This window comes from Gadus macrocephalus, chromosome 5, assembly GCF_031168955.1.
Source record: "Gadus macrocephalus chromosome 5, ASM3116895v1".
In the NCBI taxonomy this organism is placed as follows: Eukaryota; Metazoa; Chordata; class Actinopteri; order Gadiformes; family Gadidae; genus Gadus; species Gadus macrocephalus.
In genome coordinates this window covers 19,509,799-19,533,486 of record NC_082386.1, presented here as the reverse complement: position 1 = coordinate 19,533,486, position 23,688 = coordinate 19,509,799, and the positions used below count along the sequence as shown (strand labels likewise).

General features: G+C 51.7%; 1 protein-coding gene across 1 annotated transcript in view; it reads right to left on the bottom strand.

The window, feature by feature from the left end:
• syne2b (spectrin repeat containing, nuclear envelope 2b) overlaps nucleotides 1–23,688 on the bottom strand; it is a 141,610-nt gene that overhangs the window by 95,396 nt on the left and 22,526 nt on the right. Inside the window, 23 exon segments of the mRNA XM_060052824.1 lie at nucleotides 35–618; nucleotides 1,483–1,773; nucleotides 2,880–3,000; nucleotides 3,153–3,253; nucleotides 3,429–3,504; nucleotides 4,460–4,730; nucleotides 5,390–5,483; nucleotides 5,851–5,985; nucleotides 6,396–10,231; nucleotides 10,527–10,689; nucleotides 12,059–12,235; nucleotides 13,001–13,099; nucleotides 13,729–13,863; nucleotides 14,901–15,065; nucleotides 15,649–15,836; nucleotides 16,451–16,547; nucleotides 17,057–17,225; nucleotides 17,518–17,630; nucleotides 18,384–18,548; nucleotides 19,022–19,159; nucleotides 19,905–20,018; nucleotides 22,046–22,129; nucleotides 22,544–22,644. Of these exon segments, the coding sequence (XP_059908807.1) occupies nucleotides 35–618; nucleotides 1,483–1,773; nucleotides 2,880–3,000; nucleotides 3,153–3,253; nucleotides 3,429–3,504; nucleotides 4,460–4,730; nucleotides 5,390–5,483; nucleotides 5,851–5,985; nucleotides 6,396–10,231; nucleotides 10,527–10,689; nucleotides 12,059–12,235; nucleotides 13,001–13,099; nucleotides 13,729–13,863; nucleotides 14,901–15,065; nucleotides 15,649–15,836; nucleotides 16,451–16,547; nucleotides 17,057–17,225; nucleotides 17,518–17,630; nucleotides 18,384–18,548; nucleotides 19,022–19,159; nucleotides 19,905–20,018; nucleotides 22,046–22,129; nucleotides 22,544–22,644 (7,417 nt within the window).

The following is a 23,688-nucleotide window of genomic DNA, read 5'->3' as shown; positions in this document are numbered from 1 at the left end:
TCACACACACACACACCCCCCCCCCCCAGCCCACCTGTGCTGCACCGCGGGCACGTTGGGCTCCTTCAGCCCCTGCTTCTCCGCCGCCTCCGTCAGCCGCCTCATCTCGCCCAGCAGGCTCCGCCCCCTCAGGCCCAGCGACCGGGACTCGGCCTCTCGGTGGAGGCTCCGCTGCTGGCCGCTCACCTGGCGGTCCGCCTCCTCCAGCCGGCCCTGCAGCACCAGCACCATGTCCAGGCAGGAGGCCGGCGCCCCGTCCCGGGTCACCACCAGCCGGGCCCCCTGCAGCAGCACGTCCAGCTGGGGGGCCTTGTCCCGCAGGCTGCCCACGCTCTGCCGGCTGAGCCCCAGCCTGGCCCGGGCCTCCTGCAGCAGGGCGGGGTCGCCGCAGGGCGCCGACTGCACCCCGGCCACGTCCTGCTCCACGCTGCGCAGGGACATGAGGAAGCGGTCCAGGGCGCGCGCCGCCGCCTCGCTCTTGCGCACCTGCTGCCGGAGCTGGTCCAGGCTGGCCCGGTGCGAGGCCACCTCCTGGGACAGCGAGGCCAGGCTGCTGGAGTCCACCGGGTCCAGGCGCGACAGCTGGTCCAGCTCGCTCTGGATGCTGTCGTCCAGCTCCTGCAGAGAGGCGGAGAGAGGCGGTCAGAGAACCTGCCAGACGAGGTTCTCTTACCTCGTCTGGGGCGGCGGTCAGCTGCCTGGTCTCGGTTCATCCCTTTTAAAGTAAGCTCGATGTTATCCTGTCTTAACTTAACCTCACTTAACTTCTTGGTTATCTTGGTTATTGTTAACTTTATCTTTAACTAAGGTTAGTTTAATTTATGTAAAGTAAGATTGTTTTATTCTTAGGTTAACACATTTGATGTAGGGTTAGTCAAGCTTTTAATTTCAGTGAAGAATGTAACTCTTGATTGTGAGTATAACATGTATGTAACTCTAACATAGTAAAGTTTATATGAATGTTTGTAACTAGCATATTAACGTTTGTATGAACGTATGTTACTCTAACACAGTATAGTTTTTATGAATGTACGTTACTCTAACATAGTAACGTTTGTATGAATTATGTAACTCTAACATAGTATCGCTTGTAACATGGTAATCTATGTAACTCTAACATCGTAATGTTTGTATGAATGTGTGCAACTCTAACATCGTAACATTTGTGTGAATGTATGTATATATATATTAACGTATAGTAACGTTGTTACGTTGATAGTAACGTTTGTATGAACATATGTTACTCTAACACAGTAAAGTTTTTATGAATGTACGTTACTCTAACATAGTAACGTTTGTATGAACGTATGTGACTCTAACATCGTAACGTTTATGTGAATGTATGTATCTATATATTAACGTACAGTAACGTTGTTACAATGATAGTAACGTTTGTATGAACGTATGCATAACATTTGCATAAATGGATGCATCTCTTCCATGTGGGCGTGTCTCTTCGTGACGTGGGCGTGGCCGCCCCACCTTGATGTCGCCGACGGTGCTGCTGGCCAGGGTGAAGGCGGAGACGTCCTTGGGCTGACGGAGGTAGCGGTCCAGCCGGTCGATGAAGTCCACCATGTGGTTCTGGGTGGAGTCGATCTGCCGCAGCGCGGCGCCCAGCGCGCCCCCCCGCCGCTGGAGCTCCACCAGCTGGGCGCGCCAGCGCTCGCGGAGCTCCGCCCTCTCCTGCTCCGCCCCGGGCCTGGTGGTGCCCTGCTGGGGGCACTGGGTGGAGAACTCCGACCACAGCGCCTCCGTCTCTTGCCTCAGTAACTGGTGCGGAGGAAAGGAGGGCGATTTCAACCACTGAGAAACGGTATCTGACTTTTAAAAGCGTTTGACACTTTTTTTGTTTTTTAAGGGAAGCCCAAGCCCCAGACTGCGCCGTCAAAACGTGCTCTCAGGTGGAGTTCATCCTGGGCTGTGAGCGCCCCCTTCAGGTCGCAATCACCAAGCGCAGGACAAGTGTGTCGCATCAACGCTCATCAGCGGGTGACCCGGGTAACCACGTCAGTCCGTCAGAGGTGCTGCACGCAGCCAATCGTGTTGCATAGTTTTGTTGGCTTCAAAGCGTCCTGTGGGAGTGTGCGTGGGTGATGGCTGGTTCAAGCAGCCTCACCTGAGCGAGTCGGAAACTGACTCTGGGGCTGGGCGAGGCTGCACTCCTGTGCATTGAGCAATCAGTGTGCACAGGATGAACCAGCCGTCACCCGAACAATCAGGGAGAGATCTCTTTCACGGAGGCCATGTATCATCATCTGCAAACATAACAATAAACCGGTCTCCCCAACATCGCCGCCATGCACCCTGTGTCTGGACCAGCCCAGTGAAAGCCACCTAGGTGGCGAGTAGCATTGGACATGGTTACAAGACCCGGAATATTGCCCAGCGTGTAAGTGGGGGTTCGGTCACTGCAAGCCATTTCAAACACAGCACCACATGTGAGAATCTGGAAATAGCTTGCGTGTCTCCCCAGATGTATGCTAGCTGGATCAGAAGTGTACGGCCCCTTCAGCCACGGACAGCGGCTGCGTTCCAAATGCAAAACCTTTGTAATACGTACTGCAGCTACCCTTACAAAGTACGTAGTGTTGCACGCAGTATGCATACAATTGGGACGCGCTACAGGGGATGTCACTGATCAGGACACCTGTAGGGCCATCCACGTATCACGAGGAGTGTGGGGCAGAAGAGCCAAAGAAAGTATGCTGGCTTGCATACTGCTACTTGCGACCAGATGTAGTACAACATCCTGGTATTTTTAGCATACTGCATTTTCTATAATATGATTTGGGACACTTGATCTTTTTCTGACATACTGAATGGTCTGGTTGGACACTCTCGCTTGTGAAGTCATGCGTGGCCGTGTGACGTCACACCTGTATTTCCTGGAGCCGTGTGTGCAGGCCTTTCAGGGAGACGGAATCTCCGGACAGCTCCTGGAGGATCTGTTCGTTTTTGGCCATCTGAGCGAGCAAAGACTTCTTTGAGTTCTCGTATCTGAGTGGAAGAATATACAGAGGTTAGCAAACGAGAGAATGATGGGTTGTCTTTTTGCTGCCAATGCCCGATGCTCCGGTGCCCCTTCGATGAGATGGTGCGTGTGATCGCAGTGAACGGTGAAGTGTGACGCTTGTGTACAAACCGCTTACCTTTCTGAAAGCTCCCTCTGCACCAGGTCTTCCTCTACCGAGGGCTGCCTCTCCATCTCACTCCTCTCCTCACTACTCATCTTCACCATCACGTCGGACGCCTACACACACACACACACACACACACACACACACACACACACACACACACACACACACACACACACACACACACACACACACACACACACACACACACACACACAGCTGAGTGGTGGTGCCCCAGTAGGAGTGGCTCATGTCTGGGTGTGTAGTGTGTTCGGTGGCGGCTGGTACCTCAGCTGGGCCCGCTGGTCGGGCGCTACTGGTCTCCCGCTGTGGGACTGCGTCCTGACTGGGTTTGGTGGGAATTCTGGGAAATAATCAGAGAATCACCGTAATCATTAGTGGAAGTGCTCAAATAAAACGTGTAATTGCAGTTTCTTTATTTGATTAAATTATTGATTAGGATAAGTGTGCGTAAATTCTTGGTTCTAATTGATTCGCGTTTATTCTTGCTTATTCTGAGTGTACATTTCATTACATTACATTGAGGGCATTTAGCAGAAGCTTTTATCCAAAGTGACATCCAAAGGACATTTGTCAGAAGAAAGAAAAACAACAATAAATCTCTGTCGGTACAGTAAGGAGGTTCATAGAACCAAGTGCCAAGCAATAACAATCACCAGGTTAACCCATTCCCCTTCTACAACAAAGATAGCTAGGATAAGACGCTATACGGTGCTAAGTACTATTCCTAAGTGCCAGGACGTACAACATACAATAAGTGCGTACATTAAGTGCCAGGACGCACAAGTCACAACACACAATAAGTGTGTACATTAAGTGCCAGGAAGTACAACACACAATAAGTGTGTACATTAAGTGCCAGTACACAACACACAATAAGCGCGTACATTAAGTGCCAGGACGCACAACACACAATAAGTGTGTACATTAAGTGCCAGGACGCACAACACACAATAAGTGCGTACATTAAGTACAAGGACCTACAACACACAATGAGTGCTTACATTAAGTGCCAGGACATACAACATTGCGTACATTTAGTGCCAGGCCGTACAACACACAATAAGTGTGTACAATAAGTGCCAGGACGTACAACATAAAATAAGTGCTGACATTAACTGCCAGGACGTACAACATAAAATAAGTGCTGACATTAACTGCCAGGACGTACAACATAAAATAAGTGTGTACATTAAGCACCAGGACGCACAACACACAATAAGTGCGTACATTAAGCACAAGGACGCACAACACCCAATAAGTGCGGGACGTTATCCCACAACACCCCCGGGTCTCACCCGGTCTCGGGGGGCTGCGTCGGCGCCGGGGGGTCCGCCTCCCCGCTGAACTGCCTCTGGATGGCGGCCAGCCTCGTCTCACACTCCCTCAGCTGGGCCTGGGCGAGGCGGTGGGAGTCCTCCGGGCTCAGGGTCCCACAGAGCTCCCTGAGGGCCTCCAGGTGCCCCCCCGCCTGGGCCGCGCTGCCCTGCGCCGAGAAGCACTCCTGTAGGGGACATGGAGGGGGGGGGGGGGGGGAGGGGGGGAACGTCAGCCGGGACGGTCCCAGGTTGTGACATCACAACTGGGAGCGTGGGCGGTGCCCTCCCAGTTGTACCGTCTTTTAATATCTACATCTATGTATCTATATGTCTCTTTATACAGATAACTATAGATAAGATATCCATTTGTTATTCATTCTAGACGGGAAATTCTGATAATAATAATGTATCTGATAATTCATAACATGATATTATATACTATGTTGGTATTCAACGTTTAACATTGGGAATGTGTAAAGTGTTTAGTTTACTTTACGTTTTATACTACTTAGATTTTTTTAATCCTATTTTTTATTACCTCTTCTTGTATGTTGATTACCTTTAGTTCCTATAAGTCCTAAAATGTGTTAAAGACTATTTCTTTATCCAAGTCCCTAGTCACAAGACAGCACTGTTTCCTTTGTGGTGTCTCTTATATCCAAGACAACGCTGCGAATCAACCACAACCAGCACCACTTACAGAGCTGAAACAAAGACCCCAGAGTACGAGACCGCATTTACCCAGTCGCTCCGTCCCCTGCTCCAGGTAAGCAGAAGGAGGAAGGGAAAGAGAAGAGATAAACAGAGACGCCCCAGGATTTGACAGATCCACCAAGGCGCCCCAGCTGAGGGAGTTTCCTGCGAGTCTTTTGTCTACCTGTGAGTCTGCTGCTAATCTTGAGCCTAACAGCGTATCACACTGTAGAGCAGCTGTGTTAAAGGCTTCCTTTGTTACTTCATGCTGTACTTGCTGCTTAAAACGTGATATCTCTGTTCTCACCGCCTGGATGAGTCACAACAGTGGGACACGTTAAAACACATAAAGGAATCACTGTTTCTGTACAAACACACACACGCAAACACACACTCAAACATGCACAAACACGCATGCGCACACAAGCATTTGTCTCAATACCACAACATGAGTACATTGGACGACTAATCAGATGAATGAATCTAGCTTGTAAAATAATTTAGCTTGTTTAGCTAGCATGCCATGGCTTTTACAGCCGACAGAAATTTTACCAACAACGACTGTTCTTTTCCGATGTAAACTCCAACTCTCCCAGTGGAGAGGATCTACCCACTGCAGTCTCTACGCCTCATGCTCGAAGACCCAACGTGAACACCCAGTGAGCGGGCAGTCCTACCTCCCACTGCATCTGGACCGACTGGGTGAACAGCTCCATGTCCTGGAGCTGGGAGGGGGTGCAGAAGGCCTCCATGCTCTCGGCAGCCCTGAGGAACCCCTCCAGCAGGTCCGGGTCCAGGGTCCTCAGAGACTCCTGGTAGGAACCACGGGATCGTTTTACTGAGCCGCTCGCAGTGAAAACGTCCCATTGATAAAACGCTCCTGATGTAACATTACGACTGCAATAGGAAGTAGATCTTTGTGACGACGTCATCACAACTCAGAACGTTGATTGTTATGACTAATCTTAATTATACTTTGGACTGTTTAGTTTTTGCATCCAAAGTGATTTACAACACTTATATGTATATATTTTCGGTTCATGATATTAATAAGCAGGTATGGTCATGAACATGTGATCATGAGGGTTTGAACCAAGAAACTTCCGGCTGGGAGTCAAACACCCCAACCACTAGACAATCTTCCAAATTAGTTTAAAATGCAGGTGTCGCGTCACAATTAGCAATAGAGTGTTGTAGAAATGGTGATTGACCATGTCTTTACCTCTTTGGACGATGCTGGTTCCCTGGACGGACGTTTGTCCGTGAAGACGTTGATGGCCTCCAGGATGTGCTGCTGCAGGCAGTGCTTGGCGTCCTCAAAGCCGTTCCTGGCGAGGGCCTGGGCCTTGGCGTAGGCCTCGGTGTACGCCTGGGGGGTCGCCTGGACCAGTGCCTGAGGTTTGATGCGGAGCTCTGGAGAGTCCCCCAGAGTCTGGGGCAGGGAGAGGATCTGGGGTGTGGGATGGAGGACTTTAGGTCGCGGTGGTGGCTCAGCCATGGCTGTGGACGCCACAGTGTGGTGGGCCTGGGTCCTCGGCGGACTGGTGGGCGGGGCCAGTGCGGTGGGGAGTACAGCTGGCTGTGACGGAACCATAGTATGTGCGGTCGGCAGGGGTATGGTCTGTACTGCAACCTGTGTGGGGGCGTTTGGTTGGCCAAGGAGCTGGGATGGTGTGGTAGGCTGCACAGTTGGCTGGGCCTCTGTTACAGGCAGGACAGCTGGCAGGGTCTGGGATGGGGTTTGCGGCACCGTCTGGATCTGGACTTTGGGTTGTCCGATCTGTTGAGTAACAGATGTAGACTGTGCAGTTGGCAGGGCTGTGGTTTGTGGACCCATCTGCATCGGACCTTCAGCAACTCCAGTTGGCAGGGTCTGGGATTTTGTCTGTGGCACTGTCGGTACCTGGACTTGGACCTGTGGCCAGGGTTGTCCAGAGTGCTGGGCCACATATGTAGACTGTACAGTTGGCAGGGCTGTGGTTTGGGGCTCTCTCTGTTTCTGGACATTGGGTGTTGGCTGTTTCTGGCTCGGAGTTTGAGGAATTGTCTGGGCCTGGCTAGGACTAGGTTGTGGTGTGGACTGTGTCTGGGCTTTGGGTTGACCAGTTGGCTGGGGTACAGGTGTGACCTGTACAGTTGACTGTGTCATAACCTTGGTTTGAATAGTCGTCCGAGTCTGGGTTGTGGGTTGGGGGATCACCTGGGCCTGCAGTTGGGGCAGCGGGTGTTGGAGCTGAGGTGGCTGTGGGGGGGTCTGTAACTGTTTCTGAGGCTGAACGGGGGCCTGCTGCAGAGGCTGAGGCCGGTGGATGTGGGAAGCCTGATGTGGCTCCCGGTGAGACGGATGGCTCGGGGGCTCAGTCTGAGGGTGAGACTGCGCTTGGCGTTCAGGTTGCCCCGGTGGATACCAAGGCTGAAGGGGGGATTGAGGCTGGAACTGTGAGTGGGGTTGGGCTGGTGGCTGAGGTTGAATCCAAGGTTCTTGCTGAATGTGCTGAACTTGTGTCTGCGTTTGACTCAGATTGTACGCTCTCGTCAGTGGCTGTTGCATCGGCCTCTGGGGAATCGTCTGTCCCTGGGAGTGGGCCCATGGCTGTGTTTGTGGTTGTGGCTGAGACGGTTGTTGAGGATGCTGTGCTGGATAGGGAGGGTAGCCAGGGTGTCCCTGCTGGGGCCCTTGTTGAGGCTGGAACGGTGCCCATTGCTGTGGCGGGGCTGTAGGATACACCTGAGGAGGTAGAATGGGCTGAACCGTGTTCTCCTGGAAGGCTTGGGGAAGAGGCTGCCCCCACTGTGAATAATGCTGAATCTGTTGCTCCTGTCTCGGGACCCACTGCTGTTGTGGAGATTGACTTTGGGGATATTCTGCCGGGTAAATCTGAGGCTGCACTGGCGATTGAGAAAATGGAGGAGGCGGCACTGGAGAATGTGTCTGCATTGGAGATGGGACTCTGATTGGAGCCCAAGCCTGTGGGCTCGGGCCAATGTGAACGTGCTGTTGAGTTGCCTGAGGATGCATTCTAGGTGCATCAATTTTCTGTTGAGTCACCGTTTGGACGTGGGATAGTGTCTGAGCCGTGGGAGGGATATGAGAAGGAGGTTGCATGACAGGTTGAGGCTGAACGTGTTGGCCATGGGCTGGTGTCTCGGCCTGCATGGGCGCCTTGGGAGGCAGAGGGGAGGGAGGCCTGACTGGAGCCCATGACTGATGTTGACTGCGCATCTGGATGTGAGATGGTATTGGAGGCTGAATATAGCCTGGAAGTTGACCCTGCATGGGGGAAGTTGGCCTGATTTGAGCCAACGTCTGGCCCTGGACCATAGCATGGGCTTGGCTTGGAGCTTGAGGCTGTCCTGGGAGAGGCAGTGAAGTCTGAGGTCTGCCTTGGGACCATGTATGAGACTGTAGTTGACTCTGGGCCTGAATCTCCATTTGGGTAGGCGTGAGAGACTGTATGGGGCTCCGAGGTGGCTGTGTTTGACCTTGCAGTTGAAGTTGTTGAGGTTGCACCTGGGGCGGGGCTGGGCTTGATGTTTTCACTTGGGCGGGGGCACTTGGCTGAGATTGAGAATCAATATCAGCTTGTGGTTGGGCCTGTTCACCCCTTGGATGCTGGGTCTCGGACTGTGGTCTTGGGCCTTGCACCGTAGTCTGTACTTTAGCTGTGGCAGCTGGCTGCGGTTGAGCATCTTTCTTAGCCTGCTGTGGTTGTTTTTGTGGTTGGGGTTGTTGTGCAGGCTGCTTCTGTTGTGGTTGCCTTTGCTGCTGTTTTGTCTGTTCTGGTTTTGTTTGCTTCATGGTTTTGGCTTGTGACTCCAGCTGGGCCGTTTGTGCTCTTTTGAGCTGGGAATCCACCGGAACCGGAGCCAGGGACCCGGAGTCTTTCTCCGGATGCGTTTGAACCTGGGCCGAGGTAGCCGGTTGTGGTGAAGAAGACGCCTGGGTCGAAGGGAAAACCAGGCCTGGAGCTGGCACATGGACCTGAGCCGGAGCCTGGGCAGAAGGAGGCGCCTCAGTCGGAGGGGAAGAGGGGGATTTAATTGGAAGATCGGTGGACGGGATTTCCTGGGCCGTCCGGGCCTGGTTTGACACTACAGCTGCATCCTGTTCATCTGAAGGCTTTTTCTGGAGCCACGGGCGGTTCTTCCTACCCTGAGCCTTTCTGCTTTGGAGCTCCTTCTGGCTGAGAGGCTTCTTCTGCTCATCTTGCTGCCTGGGCGGCTGGGGCGTGGCCTCTGGGAGCTCCTTGGCCCGAGCCCCCATGTGCTTGTGGATCGGCGCCTCTGGGTGAACTGGCGGTTTCTGCTGGGGGACATCCTGCTGCTCCATCTGTTGTGGAAACTTTTGTTGTCTTTGGGGTTGTCGGTGCTGTTGTTTTTGCTGTTGCTGTGGTTGCTGATGATGCTGTTGTTGTTGCTGTCGCTGTTGCTGTTGTTGTTGGTGTTGCTGCTGTTGTTGCTGCTGTAGTTGCTGCTGTTGTTGTTGTTGTTGTTGTTGTTGCTGTAGTTGCTGTTGTTGTTGCTGTAGTTGCTGTTGTTGTTGTTGCTTTAATTGCTGTTGCTGTTGTTGTTGATGTAGTTGCTGTTGTTGTTGTTGCTTGAGCTGCTGTTCCAGCTGTTGTTGCTCTTGCCATCTGAACTGTTGCTCTTGTTCGTGTTTCTGTTGAGCCCATGCTTGTTCCTGAGCCTCAATCCGTCTCTCTTCAAGCTCCTGCATAGAATCCCGGTAGGACTCCTGAGATAGTGCCGAATCAGGTCTGGTCTGAGTCACGGCCTGGGCGTAGGAGTATGGCAGCGGTGGGGAGCTCAGCTTTGCCTTCTCTCTGTATTCCTGGACCACTATTGTTGGGACCTGCTGCTGCTGTAGTCCTCTGGGCTCGGCCCGGGGTTCAGGAGCCTTCTGCTGGGTCAAAGGGGGAGCAACGGAGAGCACCCTGGCTCTCTTCTCCACCGGCTCGCCCTCGTGCGCCACGAAGGTCTTCGTTTGGGGAGTCCGGTCCTCTGGAGGGCTCTGGCTGCGGTCTCTCCTGGCTCCCAGGCTGCTCAGCATCCCCACCACTTCCTACAGGGCAAGAGGAATGGGTTTAGGACGAGGTGCAACAGGTTTAAGGTTGAATAATCACGCCTTTTAGCAGATTATTCAAAGCGACAAGTGAGGCTGAGAAGTTGAAAGTTGGAGCAAACTAGTTTCTAATAAGACGGATAGTGTTTCTCTGGAGTCAGAAAGTCATGGTTAATGATGAGTTCAAGGTAGATGCCCCGGGGATCATATAACCGAACATTCCTGAAGAGTCATGGCTCTCCCAGGGTCTCCGTTGACTAATAAGCCTCAGGAGGAACTTTGATGATGTACTCGCCTGGGACTGGGCGACGGCGGCCCGAACGCGGTGCTGCATGGCCGACGCGTGGACGTACTGGACGGGCGAGTTCTTCTGGCTCATCATGACCATCACCTGCAGGTCCTGCTCCTCTGTCACCACCTGGCCCTCCAGCTGCAGGCCCCGCGAGATGAACACCTGTCGGGATGAGACCGGGGTTGAGCATGGGAGGGAAATGTTGCTTTTACCATGCCTGCCTTCTGAAGGGATCCCCGAGAAACCCTGTAGGGATATTCTGGGATAGCGACCTTCACTATCCCAAATGATGCATTCATATTTACCCCATCAATCGGCCCTGTCCTAAAACAACTTCTACTAGTACTTGGAAATGCCTCATTTCAGAACCATGATCCATAACAAGCCATCTTTTGTACACAAAACTGAGGTTAATGCATGACTGGGCCAACCAGAAGGGTAGGTCAATTGGTTATCAGGTGTGTTTAAATGGTATGTGTGTGGTGAATGCCGTCACCCTCAAGTTACATGTCTAAAAGTTGCACCCACTCATGAATTTTCCTTTTCAAGCCAACATTAACAATGCCCATTTTTAAAGTTGAGAGGGGAAATGTGGGGTGAGGCCTCCACAGAGTCTGGGGAGAGGCCTGTAGTGTGACCCTGCCTGTAGTGTGACCCTGCCTGTGGTGTGACACTGCCTGTGGGTGACCCTGCCTGTGGGTGACCCTGCCTGTGGGTGACCCTGCCTGTGGGTGACCCTGCCTGTGGGTGCTACGTTAGTCACACCCACAGACAGGGAACAGCCAGGGAACAGCTAGTCTACAGAACACATCTGTTGACTGATATGTGGGCCGTAATGCAACGTGGCGTTGTGTGGTGTTGTGTTTTTGGAGGCCTAGGGGCAGAACAAAGCAGGGCGCAGACTTGGACCTGTGGGCGTTAGCTGTTCAGGTTCTGACATTTGAAAAGCCTGGCATGTGCTTACAGGTCTTTTGTTTTGGCGGCAAACCCTGAGGTTTTCGACGTGTATTTTGGCACAGTGTTCCAGGCATTCCTTACACCCTAGTTAGAGAAGTGTTGGCTCCGATTTGTATTGTGCCGTTGGCAGCCTGAGAAACAATTTCCTAAAACAAGAGGATGGTTGCGAAACAGTGTCTGGAAATAAACAAAGATCTGAATACTCTTAGTGAGAGACTATTGTGAACGCCATCAGTGCAAATATTTAAACAGACCTGAATTAACTGCTGTCTAAAGAAGGCCTGTTGTTTTCCTAGGGAAAGTTGTTGTTTTCATCATCTGCTCTCCAAGAGCAACACAAACCCTCCAAGGAGATCCGGAACTTCCGGAAAAATCGAACGGCACGTTCTACAATCCAAACTGGGAGTTCTGGGCCTCCCCCAGACACTCTGAGTTCTAACTCAACAACGACATTTGACTAGTGTTGCTACTCCAACGTAGAAGTGAACGCTGGGAAGTCATCATCATCATCATCATCATCATCATCATCATTATCATCATCATCAGCAGCAGCAGCAACAGCAGAAGAGCCTACCCTGGCCCGGGGGTCCTGGGCCCTCTGGGGTCTCCTCTCCCTGGCCTTCAGGACTTGGTACAGCTCCCTGGCCTCCACATCCCAGTGGAGCAGCTCTGCCAGTCGGCCGTCCAGACCGCACACACTCTGCTGCAGCTCGACACACACCTGCTCAGCCTCTGACAACGTCTGCAGCACCTGTGGAGAGGGAGGACCCAGCGTCAGGGACTAGCATCAGGGACTAGCATCAGGGACTAGCATCAGGGACTAGCATTAGGAACTAGCATCAGGGACCAGCCTCAGGGACTAGCATTGGGAACTAGCATCAGGGACCAGCATCAGGGACTAGCATCAGGGACTAGCATCAGGGACCAGCATCAGGGACTAGCATCGGGAACTAGCATCAGGGACCAGCATCAGGGACTAGCATCGGGAACTAGCATCAGGGACTAGCATCAGGGACTAGCATTAGGAACTAGCATCAGGGACTAGCACCAGGGACTAGCATCAGGGAATAGCATCATGGACTAGCATCAGGGACCAGCATCAGGGACTAGCATTAGGAACTAGCATCAGGGGCCGGCATCAGAGACTAGCATTAGGGACTAGCATCAGGGACTAGCATCAGGGACTAGCATCAGGGACTAGCACCAGGGACTAGCATCAGGGAATAGCATCATGGACTAGCATCAGGATCTAGCATCCGGAACTAGCATCAGGAACTAGTATCAGTGACCAGCGTCTGAAGCTAGACTCTAGACTAGAAGAATGGACTAGCTGCTCATAGAAGGGTTCTTCAAGATGAATGAACTCATTAGAAGACTATGTTTATCACAGCATCATGAAACTCAAACTAATTCTAAAGAGCCAAATAACCTTGTTTCAGATGTGTTGGTTTTAAAGATGGGACCACGATGGTTTCAAGTAAAGGAAATGGTAATTTCGTTTAGATTGACTTCCTACCTCAGGTATGGCCTGGGTCAGCTTCTGTCGCTGATCAGCGGAGAGTTCTGGAAAGTCCTCAGTTTCCAGATCCACATCCCTCATCTTCTTCAACATGAACTGAAACACAACAAGCCTCAGGTTCAGTTCCCTCCTGACACCCAGGGGTCAGAGACTCTAGATACAACGCTCTACCCTGGCCAGGAAGCCATACTAAACAACAGACACAACAACATAGTAATGCTCAAAGTTTGGGGTCAATTAGAAACGTCCTTATTTTTAAAGAAAAGCACGTTTTTTTTCAATGAAGATAAAATTAAATTAATGAAAAAATACAGTCTAGACATTGTTAATGTGGTAAATGATTATTCTAGCTGGAAGCGGCTGATAATTAATGGAATATCAACATAGGTGTACAGAGGCCCATTTCCAGCAACCATCACTCCTGTGTTCTAATGGTACATTGATTAGCTAATCGTGTTAAAAGGCTAATAAATGATTAGAAAACCCTTGCGCAATTATGTTAGCACAGCTGAAAACCGTTGAATAATAGTGTGAGTTTTCATGGAAAACATGAAATCGTCTGAGTGACCCCAAACTTTTGAACGGTAGCGTATATATAAATATAATCTGTTAAAAGTGACGAGTGATCCGGGCTCCTGAAGATGGCCTCAAACCATTGAGGACATGGAGAGCAGACTTCAAAAGCAGGAGTGAGGGGGAGCGTTCCCGGGCCGGCTAGGTCTCACCTGGATCCTCTTGCGGTAGGTCTGGAGTGGCCCAGACATGGTCTCCAGGGGCTCCTTCAGGATCAGCATGGCGTCCCGGATCAGAACCTGCAGGTCTGGGGGACTGGCGGGCTGGGCTGCTTCGGACTCATCCACCTGCGGAACACAGGGCCATGATGTTAGCTACCCTACGGGGGGGTTTAGCTTTTCTCTGTGATTCTGAATATTTCGGAAGTCGTGCGCTGTTGTTTTCTCCTGATTCATCTTCCTGAATGTCCCATCTGGGAATGTCAAAAAACATGTACTTGGCTTCATGAGGTACTATGCTAATAAAGTGTTTTTTGTTTTTCGTTCCGGTCTTGGTAACTGGCCAACATCAAACTACAAAGAGCGGAAGGGCTAAAAACACAGCTAAGCCAATGCATTCATACACACGAGACCTCTCGTGAACTTTTCTTTCACTGAAAACGAAACTTGTTCGGTTGAACCTGGATTAAGCTAGTTGATGAAGAAAGAGCTAGTTTGACTTGTTATGAGAAGGTAGCCTCCCAGACGAGGTATTTGGTAAACCAGCTGGGTCACTCAATGGATAAAAGACGGGGGAACACAATGGCGTGGGAGTTGCGGCATTGACACCTGTCGTTATGGGAACAGGGTGGAAGGGAGCCACAATACACTCTCACTTTGATTTCTTAACCGGCTCACACCCACTTACAATAACAAGGAAGGACACTGTTCAGCCTGACCTGAGAGGACACACACATACACACACACACACACGCACACACACACACACACACACACATGCATTAACCCAGAAACATTCAAACACAGACCCACAAGCAGAAAGACACACACACACACACACACACACACACACACACACACACACACACACACACACACACACACACACACACACACACACACACACACACACACACACACACACACACACACAAGCAGAAAGACAGAGACCCAGACACACAACCCTCAAACACAAACACATACACACATGCAGATGCACACAGAGACAGAGACAGACACACACACACACACACACACACACACACACACACACACACACACACACACACACACACACACACACACACACACACACACACAGGCAAACAGACACAAACACACAGACAGACACACAACCCCCAAACACAAACACCCCCCAGGCTCACGGCGGGGGCGGCCTGCAGGAAGCGAGCCCAGCGCTGGTTGATCCTGCGGAGGTCGTCGGCCAGGGTCCGGGTGGTCTGGGGGTCGCTGACCTCCATCAGGAACTCCCCTACCTGGTTCAGGTGAGTCTGCCGAGAGCTCCACTCCGACATGGCTTCAGACGACACCTGGGGCGCACACACACACACAGAGCTCACGTGGGTGGGGGTGTGTGTGTTTGTGTGTGTGCACAAGTCTGTGTGTGTGTGTGGGTGTGTGTGTGTGTGCACGCATTGCGTCTTGTTGTGCTGGCAACACTGTTTGTATTGTAAGCATGGGGCGTGGGCGCATTTCTGTGTTTATATATTTGAACAACCAAATACACACCCATAACCTCTCTCTCTCTCTCTCTCTCTCTCTCTCTCTCTCTCTCTCTCTCTCTCTCTCTCTCATGCACCCTCTATTCCTCACCCCCTTCCTCTCTCTATCTCTCTTCCTCTATCTCTCTACCCTCTCTCTCTCTGATTCTGTTCCTGTCTCTCCCTCTCTCTCTCCCACTCCCTCTCATGCACCCTATATTCTTCTTTCTACATCTCACCCCCTCTCTGTCTGTGTTTATATATTTGAACAACCAAATACACACCCATAACCCCTATCCCTCTCTCTCTCTCTCTCTCTCTCTCTCTCTCTCTCTCTCTCTCTCTCTCTCTCTCTCTCTCTCTCTCTCTCTCTCTCTCTCTCTCTCTCTCTCCCTCTCCCCCTCTCTCCTACCTGTGGTGGGCGTGCGAGGCTGCCCTGCTCCAGCCAGGCCATCAGGGAGCTCAGCGTGTCGCTGAAGGACTCCCAGGCAGAGAGCACCCTGGCCAGGCTGCTCTTCACCCCCGCCACCCCCTCCTGGAGCTCCTGGGACTCCTCCTCCACCTCCTCCACCTGCTGCTTCACCTGCCCGTAGTCGGCGGCTGGGGAACACACAGGATGACCAGTCAATCACCGATATTATGGATCAGAAGATAAGATCATGATCTATAGGTCTGTTGTGTTATTATTGATCAGAAGATAAGATCATGATCTATTGGTCTGTTGTGTTATTATTGATCAGAAGATAAGATCATGATCTCTAGGTCTGTTGTGTTATTATTGATCAGAAGATAAGATCATGATCTATCGGTTTGTTGTGTTATTATTGATCAGAAAATAAGATCATGATCTATAGGTCTGTTGTGTTATTATTGATCAGAAGATACGATCATGATCTATAGGTCTGTTGTGTTATAATTGATCAGAAGATAAGATCATGATCTATTGGTCTAGGGTTAGGGTTGCTGCTTCGGGCTAACTCACCCAGAACTGTCTCCCTGCTAAATCACTCAGACCAGACTCCCTGCTATCCCCTCCAGACTGGACTCACCCAGTGCAGACTCCCTGCTCCAGGCTATCTCACCCAGTGCAGACTCCCTGCCCCAGGCTAACTCACCCAGTGCAGACTCCCTGCTCCAGGCTAACTCACCCAGTGCAGACTTGCTGCCCCAGGCTAACTCACCCAGTGCAGACTCCCTGCCCCAGGCTAACTCACCCAGTGCAGACTTGCTGCTGTACTTCCCAGACACATGCTTGAGTTTCTGCAGCGCTGCCTCCAGCAGGGAGGGGAGCTGCTGTTCGTTCACCAACTCCTGGGGGAAGGAATCAGGAGACCAACATCGTGTTAGCATCTGCCTTTAGCGGCTACGATACAATCCACAAACATCAGAGTATGTTGTACTACTGATTCACGACGAGTATATAATGAGTTGATATCAGTTTGTCTATATTGTGTAGACGCAATGACCAAGTAAACATGTAAATAACACCTATTAAAAAACCACACTAGTGCACCTAGTTAGTGAGCATCTTGTTAGCATCGTGTAGCACATCGGGCTGGCTAGGATTAATGCTAAATGCATTACCTGGATACTAGTCTGTCCCCCATATTGGTCATACACTGACAACATAAAATCTTTGTGGAAGTCCATTCTATATACAAAATAAGATGCACTGTATTAATACTAATAATATAATTAATAATAATAGAAATCCAGACAGGACATGCAGCTTGGACCTGGTCTGCCATGGTCTGGATGTTTAACGCGTGTGAGGGGTAGAACTTTGCATGTTCGATGGGTGTCGCCAGTGGTTGACCTACATGCCATTCCTGTAACAGAACACGGACGGACTCCTGGGAAACGTATGGCCTTCTCCAGGACCTCAGCTTGGGTCTGATGCGAGCCAGCAGCTCCAGAACGGTGTGTCTCTGCTCCTGGTACTCCAGCTTGATGCCATGGTACTTAGCGGTCACTCTCACACTGGTGAACCTGGACCGGAAACCAGTAAGAGCCAGTTAGAGCCACACTGAACCATGTTACTAAGCAGTCACCATCGGACTGGTGGAACTGTACCAGAACCAGTTAGAACCAGTTAGAACCACACTGAACCATGGTGCATAGCGTTCACTCTCTTACTGGTGAAACTGGACTGGAACCAGTTAGAGCCAGTTAGAACCATAGTATTATAGAACCATGTTTACAGAACCCTAGTTATGGAACCATCGTTAGAACCCGAGTTATGGAACCATCGTTCCAAAAGTGTTACTCCAGCGCCTCCTACCTTCTCTTCATCTCGTCCAGTTTGTCCGTCGGAACCAGAAGGTTCCCGCTCTCGTCCACATTCTGGAACATCTGGAAGTTCCGCACCTGCTGGGGCATCTCCTCCAGACAGGCCTGCACGCACACCAATACACACATGAACCCACACATCAATGAACACATCAACACACCCATCACCACACACAGCAATACACCCATCATCCTCATTTTCCTCCTCCTCATCCTCCACACCCTAGTCATCATCCTCCTCCTCCTCATCCTCCTCATCATCCACATAGTATTCCTCATCTTCCACATCATCATTAACATCATCCCCTTCATAGCTTCCTCCTCGTCCTCCTCTTCCTCCTCCTCCTCTCCTCCCTCTCCTCCTTCTCCCTCCTCCCTCCTCCTCTCCCCCTCCCCACTCCTCCCCCTCCTCTCCACCCCCTCTCCCCCCCTCCCCCTCCTCCCCTTCCACCCCCGTCTCCTCCCTCCTCCCCCCTCTCCTCTCCCTCCACCTCCTCCCCTTCCACCCCCCTATCCTCCTCTCCTCCCCCTCCCGCCCCCCTCTCCTCCTCTCCTCCCCCCTCCACCTCCTCCCCCTCCCCCTCTCCTCCTTCTCCTCCTCCCCCTCCTCCTCCCCCTCCTCCTCTCCTCCACCTCCTCCCCCTCCACCCCCCTCTCCTTCTCCTCCTCCCCACTCCACCCCCCCCTCTCCTTCTCCTTCTCCCCCTCTCCTCCTTCTCCTCCTCCTCCCTCCTCCTCCCCCTCCCCCCCTCTCCTTCTCCTCCTCCCCCTCTCCCCCCCCTCCTCCTCCCCCCCCCTTCTCCTCCTCCTCCCTCCTCCTCCCCCTCCCCCCCTCCCCCCTCCTCCCCCTCCTCTCACGTTGAGCAGCTCCTGGCTGTGCCGGGCCTGCTGCGCGGCGCGGCCCGGGTCCAGCGGGTCGGGCTCCAGGTCCGTCAGCGCGCCCTCCGTCCGCAGCAGCCAGGCGCCCACCGGGGCCAGCGGAGCCGGCAGGCCCACGTCCAGCTGGACCTTGTACTCCCGCAGCTGTACGGACGGACAGACAGACAGAGGACGTCAGATAGGGAGAGGAGGGAGAGAAAGACACAGACAGACTGACAGACAGACAGACAGACAGAGAGACAGACAGACAGACAGGCGGACAGACAGACAGACAGACAGACAGACAGACAGACAGACAGACAGACAGACAGACAGACAGACGGACAGACAGGCGGACAGAGAGACAGACAGACAGACAGACGGACAGACGGACAGACGGACAGACGGACAGACGGACGGACAGAGAGACAGTCAGACAGACAGACAGACAGCCAGACAGACAGACAGGCGGACAGAGAGACAGAGAGACAGAGAGACAGACAGACAGACAGACAGACAGACAGACAGACAGACAGACAGACAGACAGGCGGACAGAGAGACAGAGAGACAGAGAGACAGACAGACAGACAGACAGACAGACAGACAGACAGACAGACAGACAGACAGGCAGACAGACCTTCTCGGCGAGGGCGTCCCAGGCCTCTCTGAGCGCCCGCTGCTCCTCGCTGACTTTCACGCTGCGCTTCATCGCCGTTAGCAACGGCATGACGGGCCGCCGCTGCTCGTTGAAGGAGACCAAGAAGGTCTGGAACACCTGAGACACACACACGCACACACACACACGCACACACACACACACACACACACACACACACACACACGCACACACACACGCATGCACACACATACACACACACACGCACGCGCACACACAAACAAACACACACAGATAAGGAGCGACAGGGATATACATACGGTGAGAGAGAGAGAGAGAGGGCAGTACTAGAGATATGGATCAAACACAACACTGCCTGATAGTTATTGTAGTAGTTACATACATAATAGACAGAGAGGAGGGAGGAGAGAGGAGAGGAGAGGGGAGGGGAGAGGGGAGAGGGGAGAGGGGAGAGGGGAGAGAGGAGAGGGGAGGGGAGAGGGGAGAGGGGAGAGGGGAGAGGGGAGAGGGGAGAGGAGAGAGGAGAGGAGAGAGGGGAGAGGAGAAGAGAGTAGAGGTGAGGAAAAAAGAGGGGAAAGTTGAGAGGGAGAGGAGAAAGTTGAGGAGAGGGGAGGGGAGAAGGGAGAGGGGAGGGGAGAGGAGGGTAGAGAGGAGAAGGGAGGGGAGAGAGGAGAAGGGAGGGGAGAGAGGGGAGAGGAGGGGAAGGTAGAGAGGAGAAGGGAGGGAGAGAGGAGAAGGGAGGGGAGAGAGGGGAGAGGAGGGGAAGGTAGAGAGGAGAAGGGAGGGGAGTGAGGAGGGGGGAGAGGGGAGTGTGCAGGAGGGGGAGGACAAAACCAGAGATGCATACAGAATATGGTCTGCTAGTTGATGGAGTGCATCATACATGGTATCTTTCAGCGTAGCTCTCTCCCTCCGTGGAGTCCCAGCCCTCCAGCAGCTCCTCATAGGCCTGCAGCAGCCAGCATGTCACTTCCTGTGCCTTCTGATTGGGCGTGGCCTGATGATGGAAAACACAACAACATTCACCACCAACATGTCCTCGCGTGGGAGAACGGAAAGTGTGACTGATTGTGACAGTTTATGTTCACAGTCAATTAGGAAGATTATCTGGCTTGTAGTTCATCAGATTACATCTGAGCAAAGAACCGCCAACACCAAATATATTGGCATTGACGAATGTATTATGTGTTTGCTTGAATAACATCATTTAGCATAAGCAAAATTCTACTGAATAATTTGATGTAATATAGTTACAAAAAATATATATTGTTAAATATAGCAAGGTCAAATATATAACAAGTAATGCAGTTCCATGCTTAATCAATTGAATGTGAGTAATTATTTCTGTCATGGTCTGCATCTCAAGTCTAAACCAGTTCCATAGTACAATTGGTAAAACATATTTATACCCTTCAATGCACTATTTGGTACCCACATACCTTTGCAGGATTATCAGAAAAAGATTCCATTGTTGTGGGGAAAACACTTAATCCAAGGTTAAAATGCTGATAATCTGTCACATCCCCGGGATGAGAGGCGTCTGCCGACCCTGCCTGATGGGACAGGCCTGATGGGACCGGACAGAAGATCCCAGCGGAGATCACAGGACAACCACCATAAGGTCTTAACCACCTCCTGCACTTAGATGACCTGTCTGATGAGGCAGCACTCACCTCCCTGCCCTGTGGCTCTGGGCTATATCCAGCAACGAATCACGCTCAACCGGTTGAGATTTGCCCCGATCAGCCGCTCAGCCTGTTCGACCGAAGGCACCACGTGGGGAGGTTCCCTGACTCACCCTGTCCTCTAAAGAGACATGGGGACAGACCAATCCGGTGGCTTATCATGTCCTCTAACGAGACGTGTGGACAGACCAATCAGATGGTTCGCCCTGCCCTCTAACGAAACATGAGGACAGACCAATCAGGTGGCTCGCCCTGCCCTCTAACGAGACATGAGGACTGACCAATCAGATGGCTCGCCCTGTCCTATAATGAGACATGAGGACTGACCAATCAGGTGGCTCGCCCTGCCCTCTAACGAGACATGAGGACTGACCAATCAGGTGGCTCGCCCTGCCCTCTAACGAGACGTGAGGACTGACCAATCAGGTGGCTCGCCCTGTCCTCTAACGATTCGTGAGCACTGACCAATCAGGTTGCTTGCCCTGCCATCTAACGAGACATGAGGACTGACCAATATGATGGCTCGCCCTGTCCTCTAACGAGACATGAGGACTGACCAATCAGATGGCTCGCCCTGTCCTATAATGAGACATGAGGACTGACCAATCAGGTCGCTCGCCCTGTCCTTTAACGAGACGTGAGCACAGACCAATCAGGTGGCTCACCCTGTCCTCTAACGAGAGATGAGGACAGACCAATCAGGTGGCTCGCCCTGTCCTTTGACGAGACGTGAGCACAGACTTATCAGGTGGCTGGCCCTGTCCTCTAACGAGAGATGAGGACAGACCAATCAGGTGGGCTGCCGGGCTGCTCCTCAGGACATACATCTGAAAATGTTTTACTGTGAATTGCCCTGGATGAAAGCACAAAGGTCCCGTTCTAGCTGGTATCCAGTGATTGAGTATGGGCTCTCCCCGGCTTGATCTGTCGTTCCCTAATGCAGAAGTCAGAGCTGGAATCCAGAACTGGATCCAGCTCTGACTTCTGTATTAGGGAAAGACAGATCAAGTCATTCATCAAGCCGGGGAGAGCCCATTCTCAATGGCTTGCCTGAGGCCTTCCGCACACAAAACGCCCCGCTTTTATTTTCTTCCAGAGAGTCAGACATGTTTCAGCCTATCCCTGCACGGGTGGAACCAAAGGTTTGGTTAGCTGCAGCCGTCACTCAAACTGATTGAGCAACTTACATATCCAGCTGTCGTTACGCCTGACAGGCGTGAAAATAAAGGGGCAGAAGCCACCCTTATTTATGGCGGGCATTGTGGAAGTGGCAATACAGAAGAACACAGATAGACAAACAGACAGAGAGGTAGACAGCCGGACAAACAGACGGATGTACCTGTCGCAGAGGTGAGTCAGAAACAGCAGGAGTGTAGTGAACGGGAAGGTTAATAGGAGAATGAGTCTTTGGAGGCATCAGATACTGTGAAGTAAAGCGGAGGTGAGGAGAGGAGAGGAGGAGAGGAGGGGAGGAGAGGAGAGGAGAGGGAGGAGATGAGACAAGAGGAGACAAGAGGAGAAGAGAGGAGAGGGAGGAGACGAGAGACGAGGAGAGGAGGGGGAGGAGAGGAGACAAGAGGAGAAGAGAGGAGACGAGACGAGAGGAGAAGAGAGGAGAGGGAGGAGAGGAGAGGACGGGAAGGAGAGGAGAGGGGAGGGGAGAGGGGAGAGGAAACAAGGGGATACGAGGCAAGAAAGGACAGGAGAGAAGAAGGAGAGACAACAGGAGAGACAAGGTAAGCAAAAAACGGAATGGCAGTCATAGCCGCTGAGAGGAGACAGGTGTGGAACGGTAGAAGGAGCAGCAGGGTCGAGGAGAGGAGCTCTAGACTCTCACCTGCACGCCCTCCTCTGGTATGGGCAGATCCCGGGAGTACTGCAGGAACTGAGACACGTAGGTCATGATAGACTTCTCCTCTGGGTCGCGAACGTCCACATCTGCACCGAGAGCGCCGCCGCCATCACCATCATCATCATCATCATCGTCGACATCATCATCATCATCATCATTAAGAAGACCACCCAAGGCATTGAAAATACTGGGGAGCTCCATGACCAGCGATCCACCAACACTAGATACACCGCCAGTACCAAGATGTTCCTCCACCAGGGGGTAACAACACAATGGCTGAAGGAGAGGCGCGGTTTTGCTAATATCAGCCTCCAGAACATTCCGCTGAATCTGTTTAGTGGTGAGGCTCATTCAGTGGGAGGCATGCCATCGCTAAACAAGTGAGGGGTTTCATGCAAATTAAAGTCCCAAAAACCGAGCAAGTCATCAGACCTTCAGAGCGTCATCTCCCCTGCCCCAGGGCATGCTGGGAAACACACAGAAGCAACACTCTTGGATCAATGCCTTACCGTATTTATCATATTTAATGAATTTTATGGCAAAGCTTCAGTCGGAGCTTGAATTAGCATGTTGATGATATTAGTTTGGCTACGTTTACAATCTAAAAGATTCCAAATCCAAAGAGACTTGCAGTGATTATTTTTTCAGATCCATCACATCAACGAGCAGGTAGGGGTAAGATTCTAATGCTCACAGCCTACGAGTAGACTGTGAAGATTGGGGTACGAACCCAGAAAAATTGGGCTGGGAGTCAAACACCCAAAAGGCTAGAATGGTTTAGTTTGGTTTGGTTAAGTCAAGTAAGGTTAAGTAAGGTTAGGTTGAGTTAGGATAAGTCAGGTGACGCTAGGTTAAGTTAGCAGAAACAAGGCTAAGTCAGAGGGGAACGGTCATGCTGGTTTTTTTTCTGAGAGGGTGCTGCTTCATACGCAAGTTGTGCAACATCGCGGTCTGCGACATCAACTCTGGTGAGCAGAGTGTGACGGTTCCCCCTTAAGTAAGAGGCTTGACTTAAAAGGTTAGAGACATGACATGAAGGGTTAGAGCTTGAAATTGAAGCGGAACCAAAACAAAATAAGAAGAGGAGGACAATGTTTCCACTCTTGACTAAGATATCATGCCTGTGTACA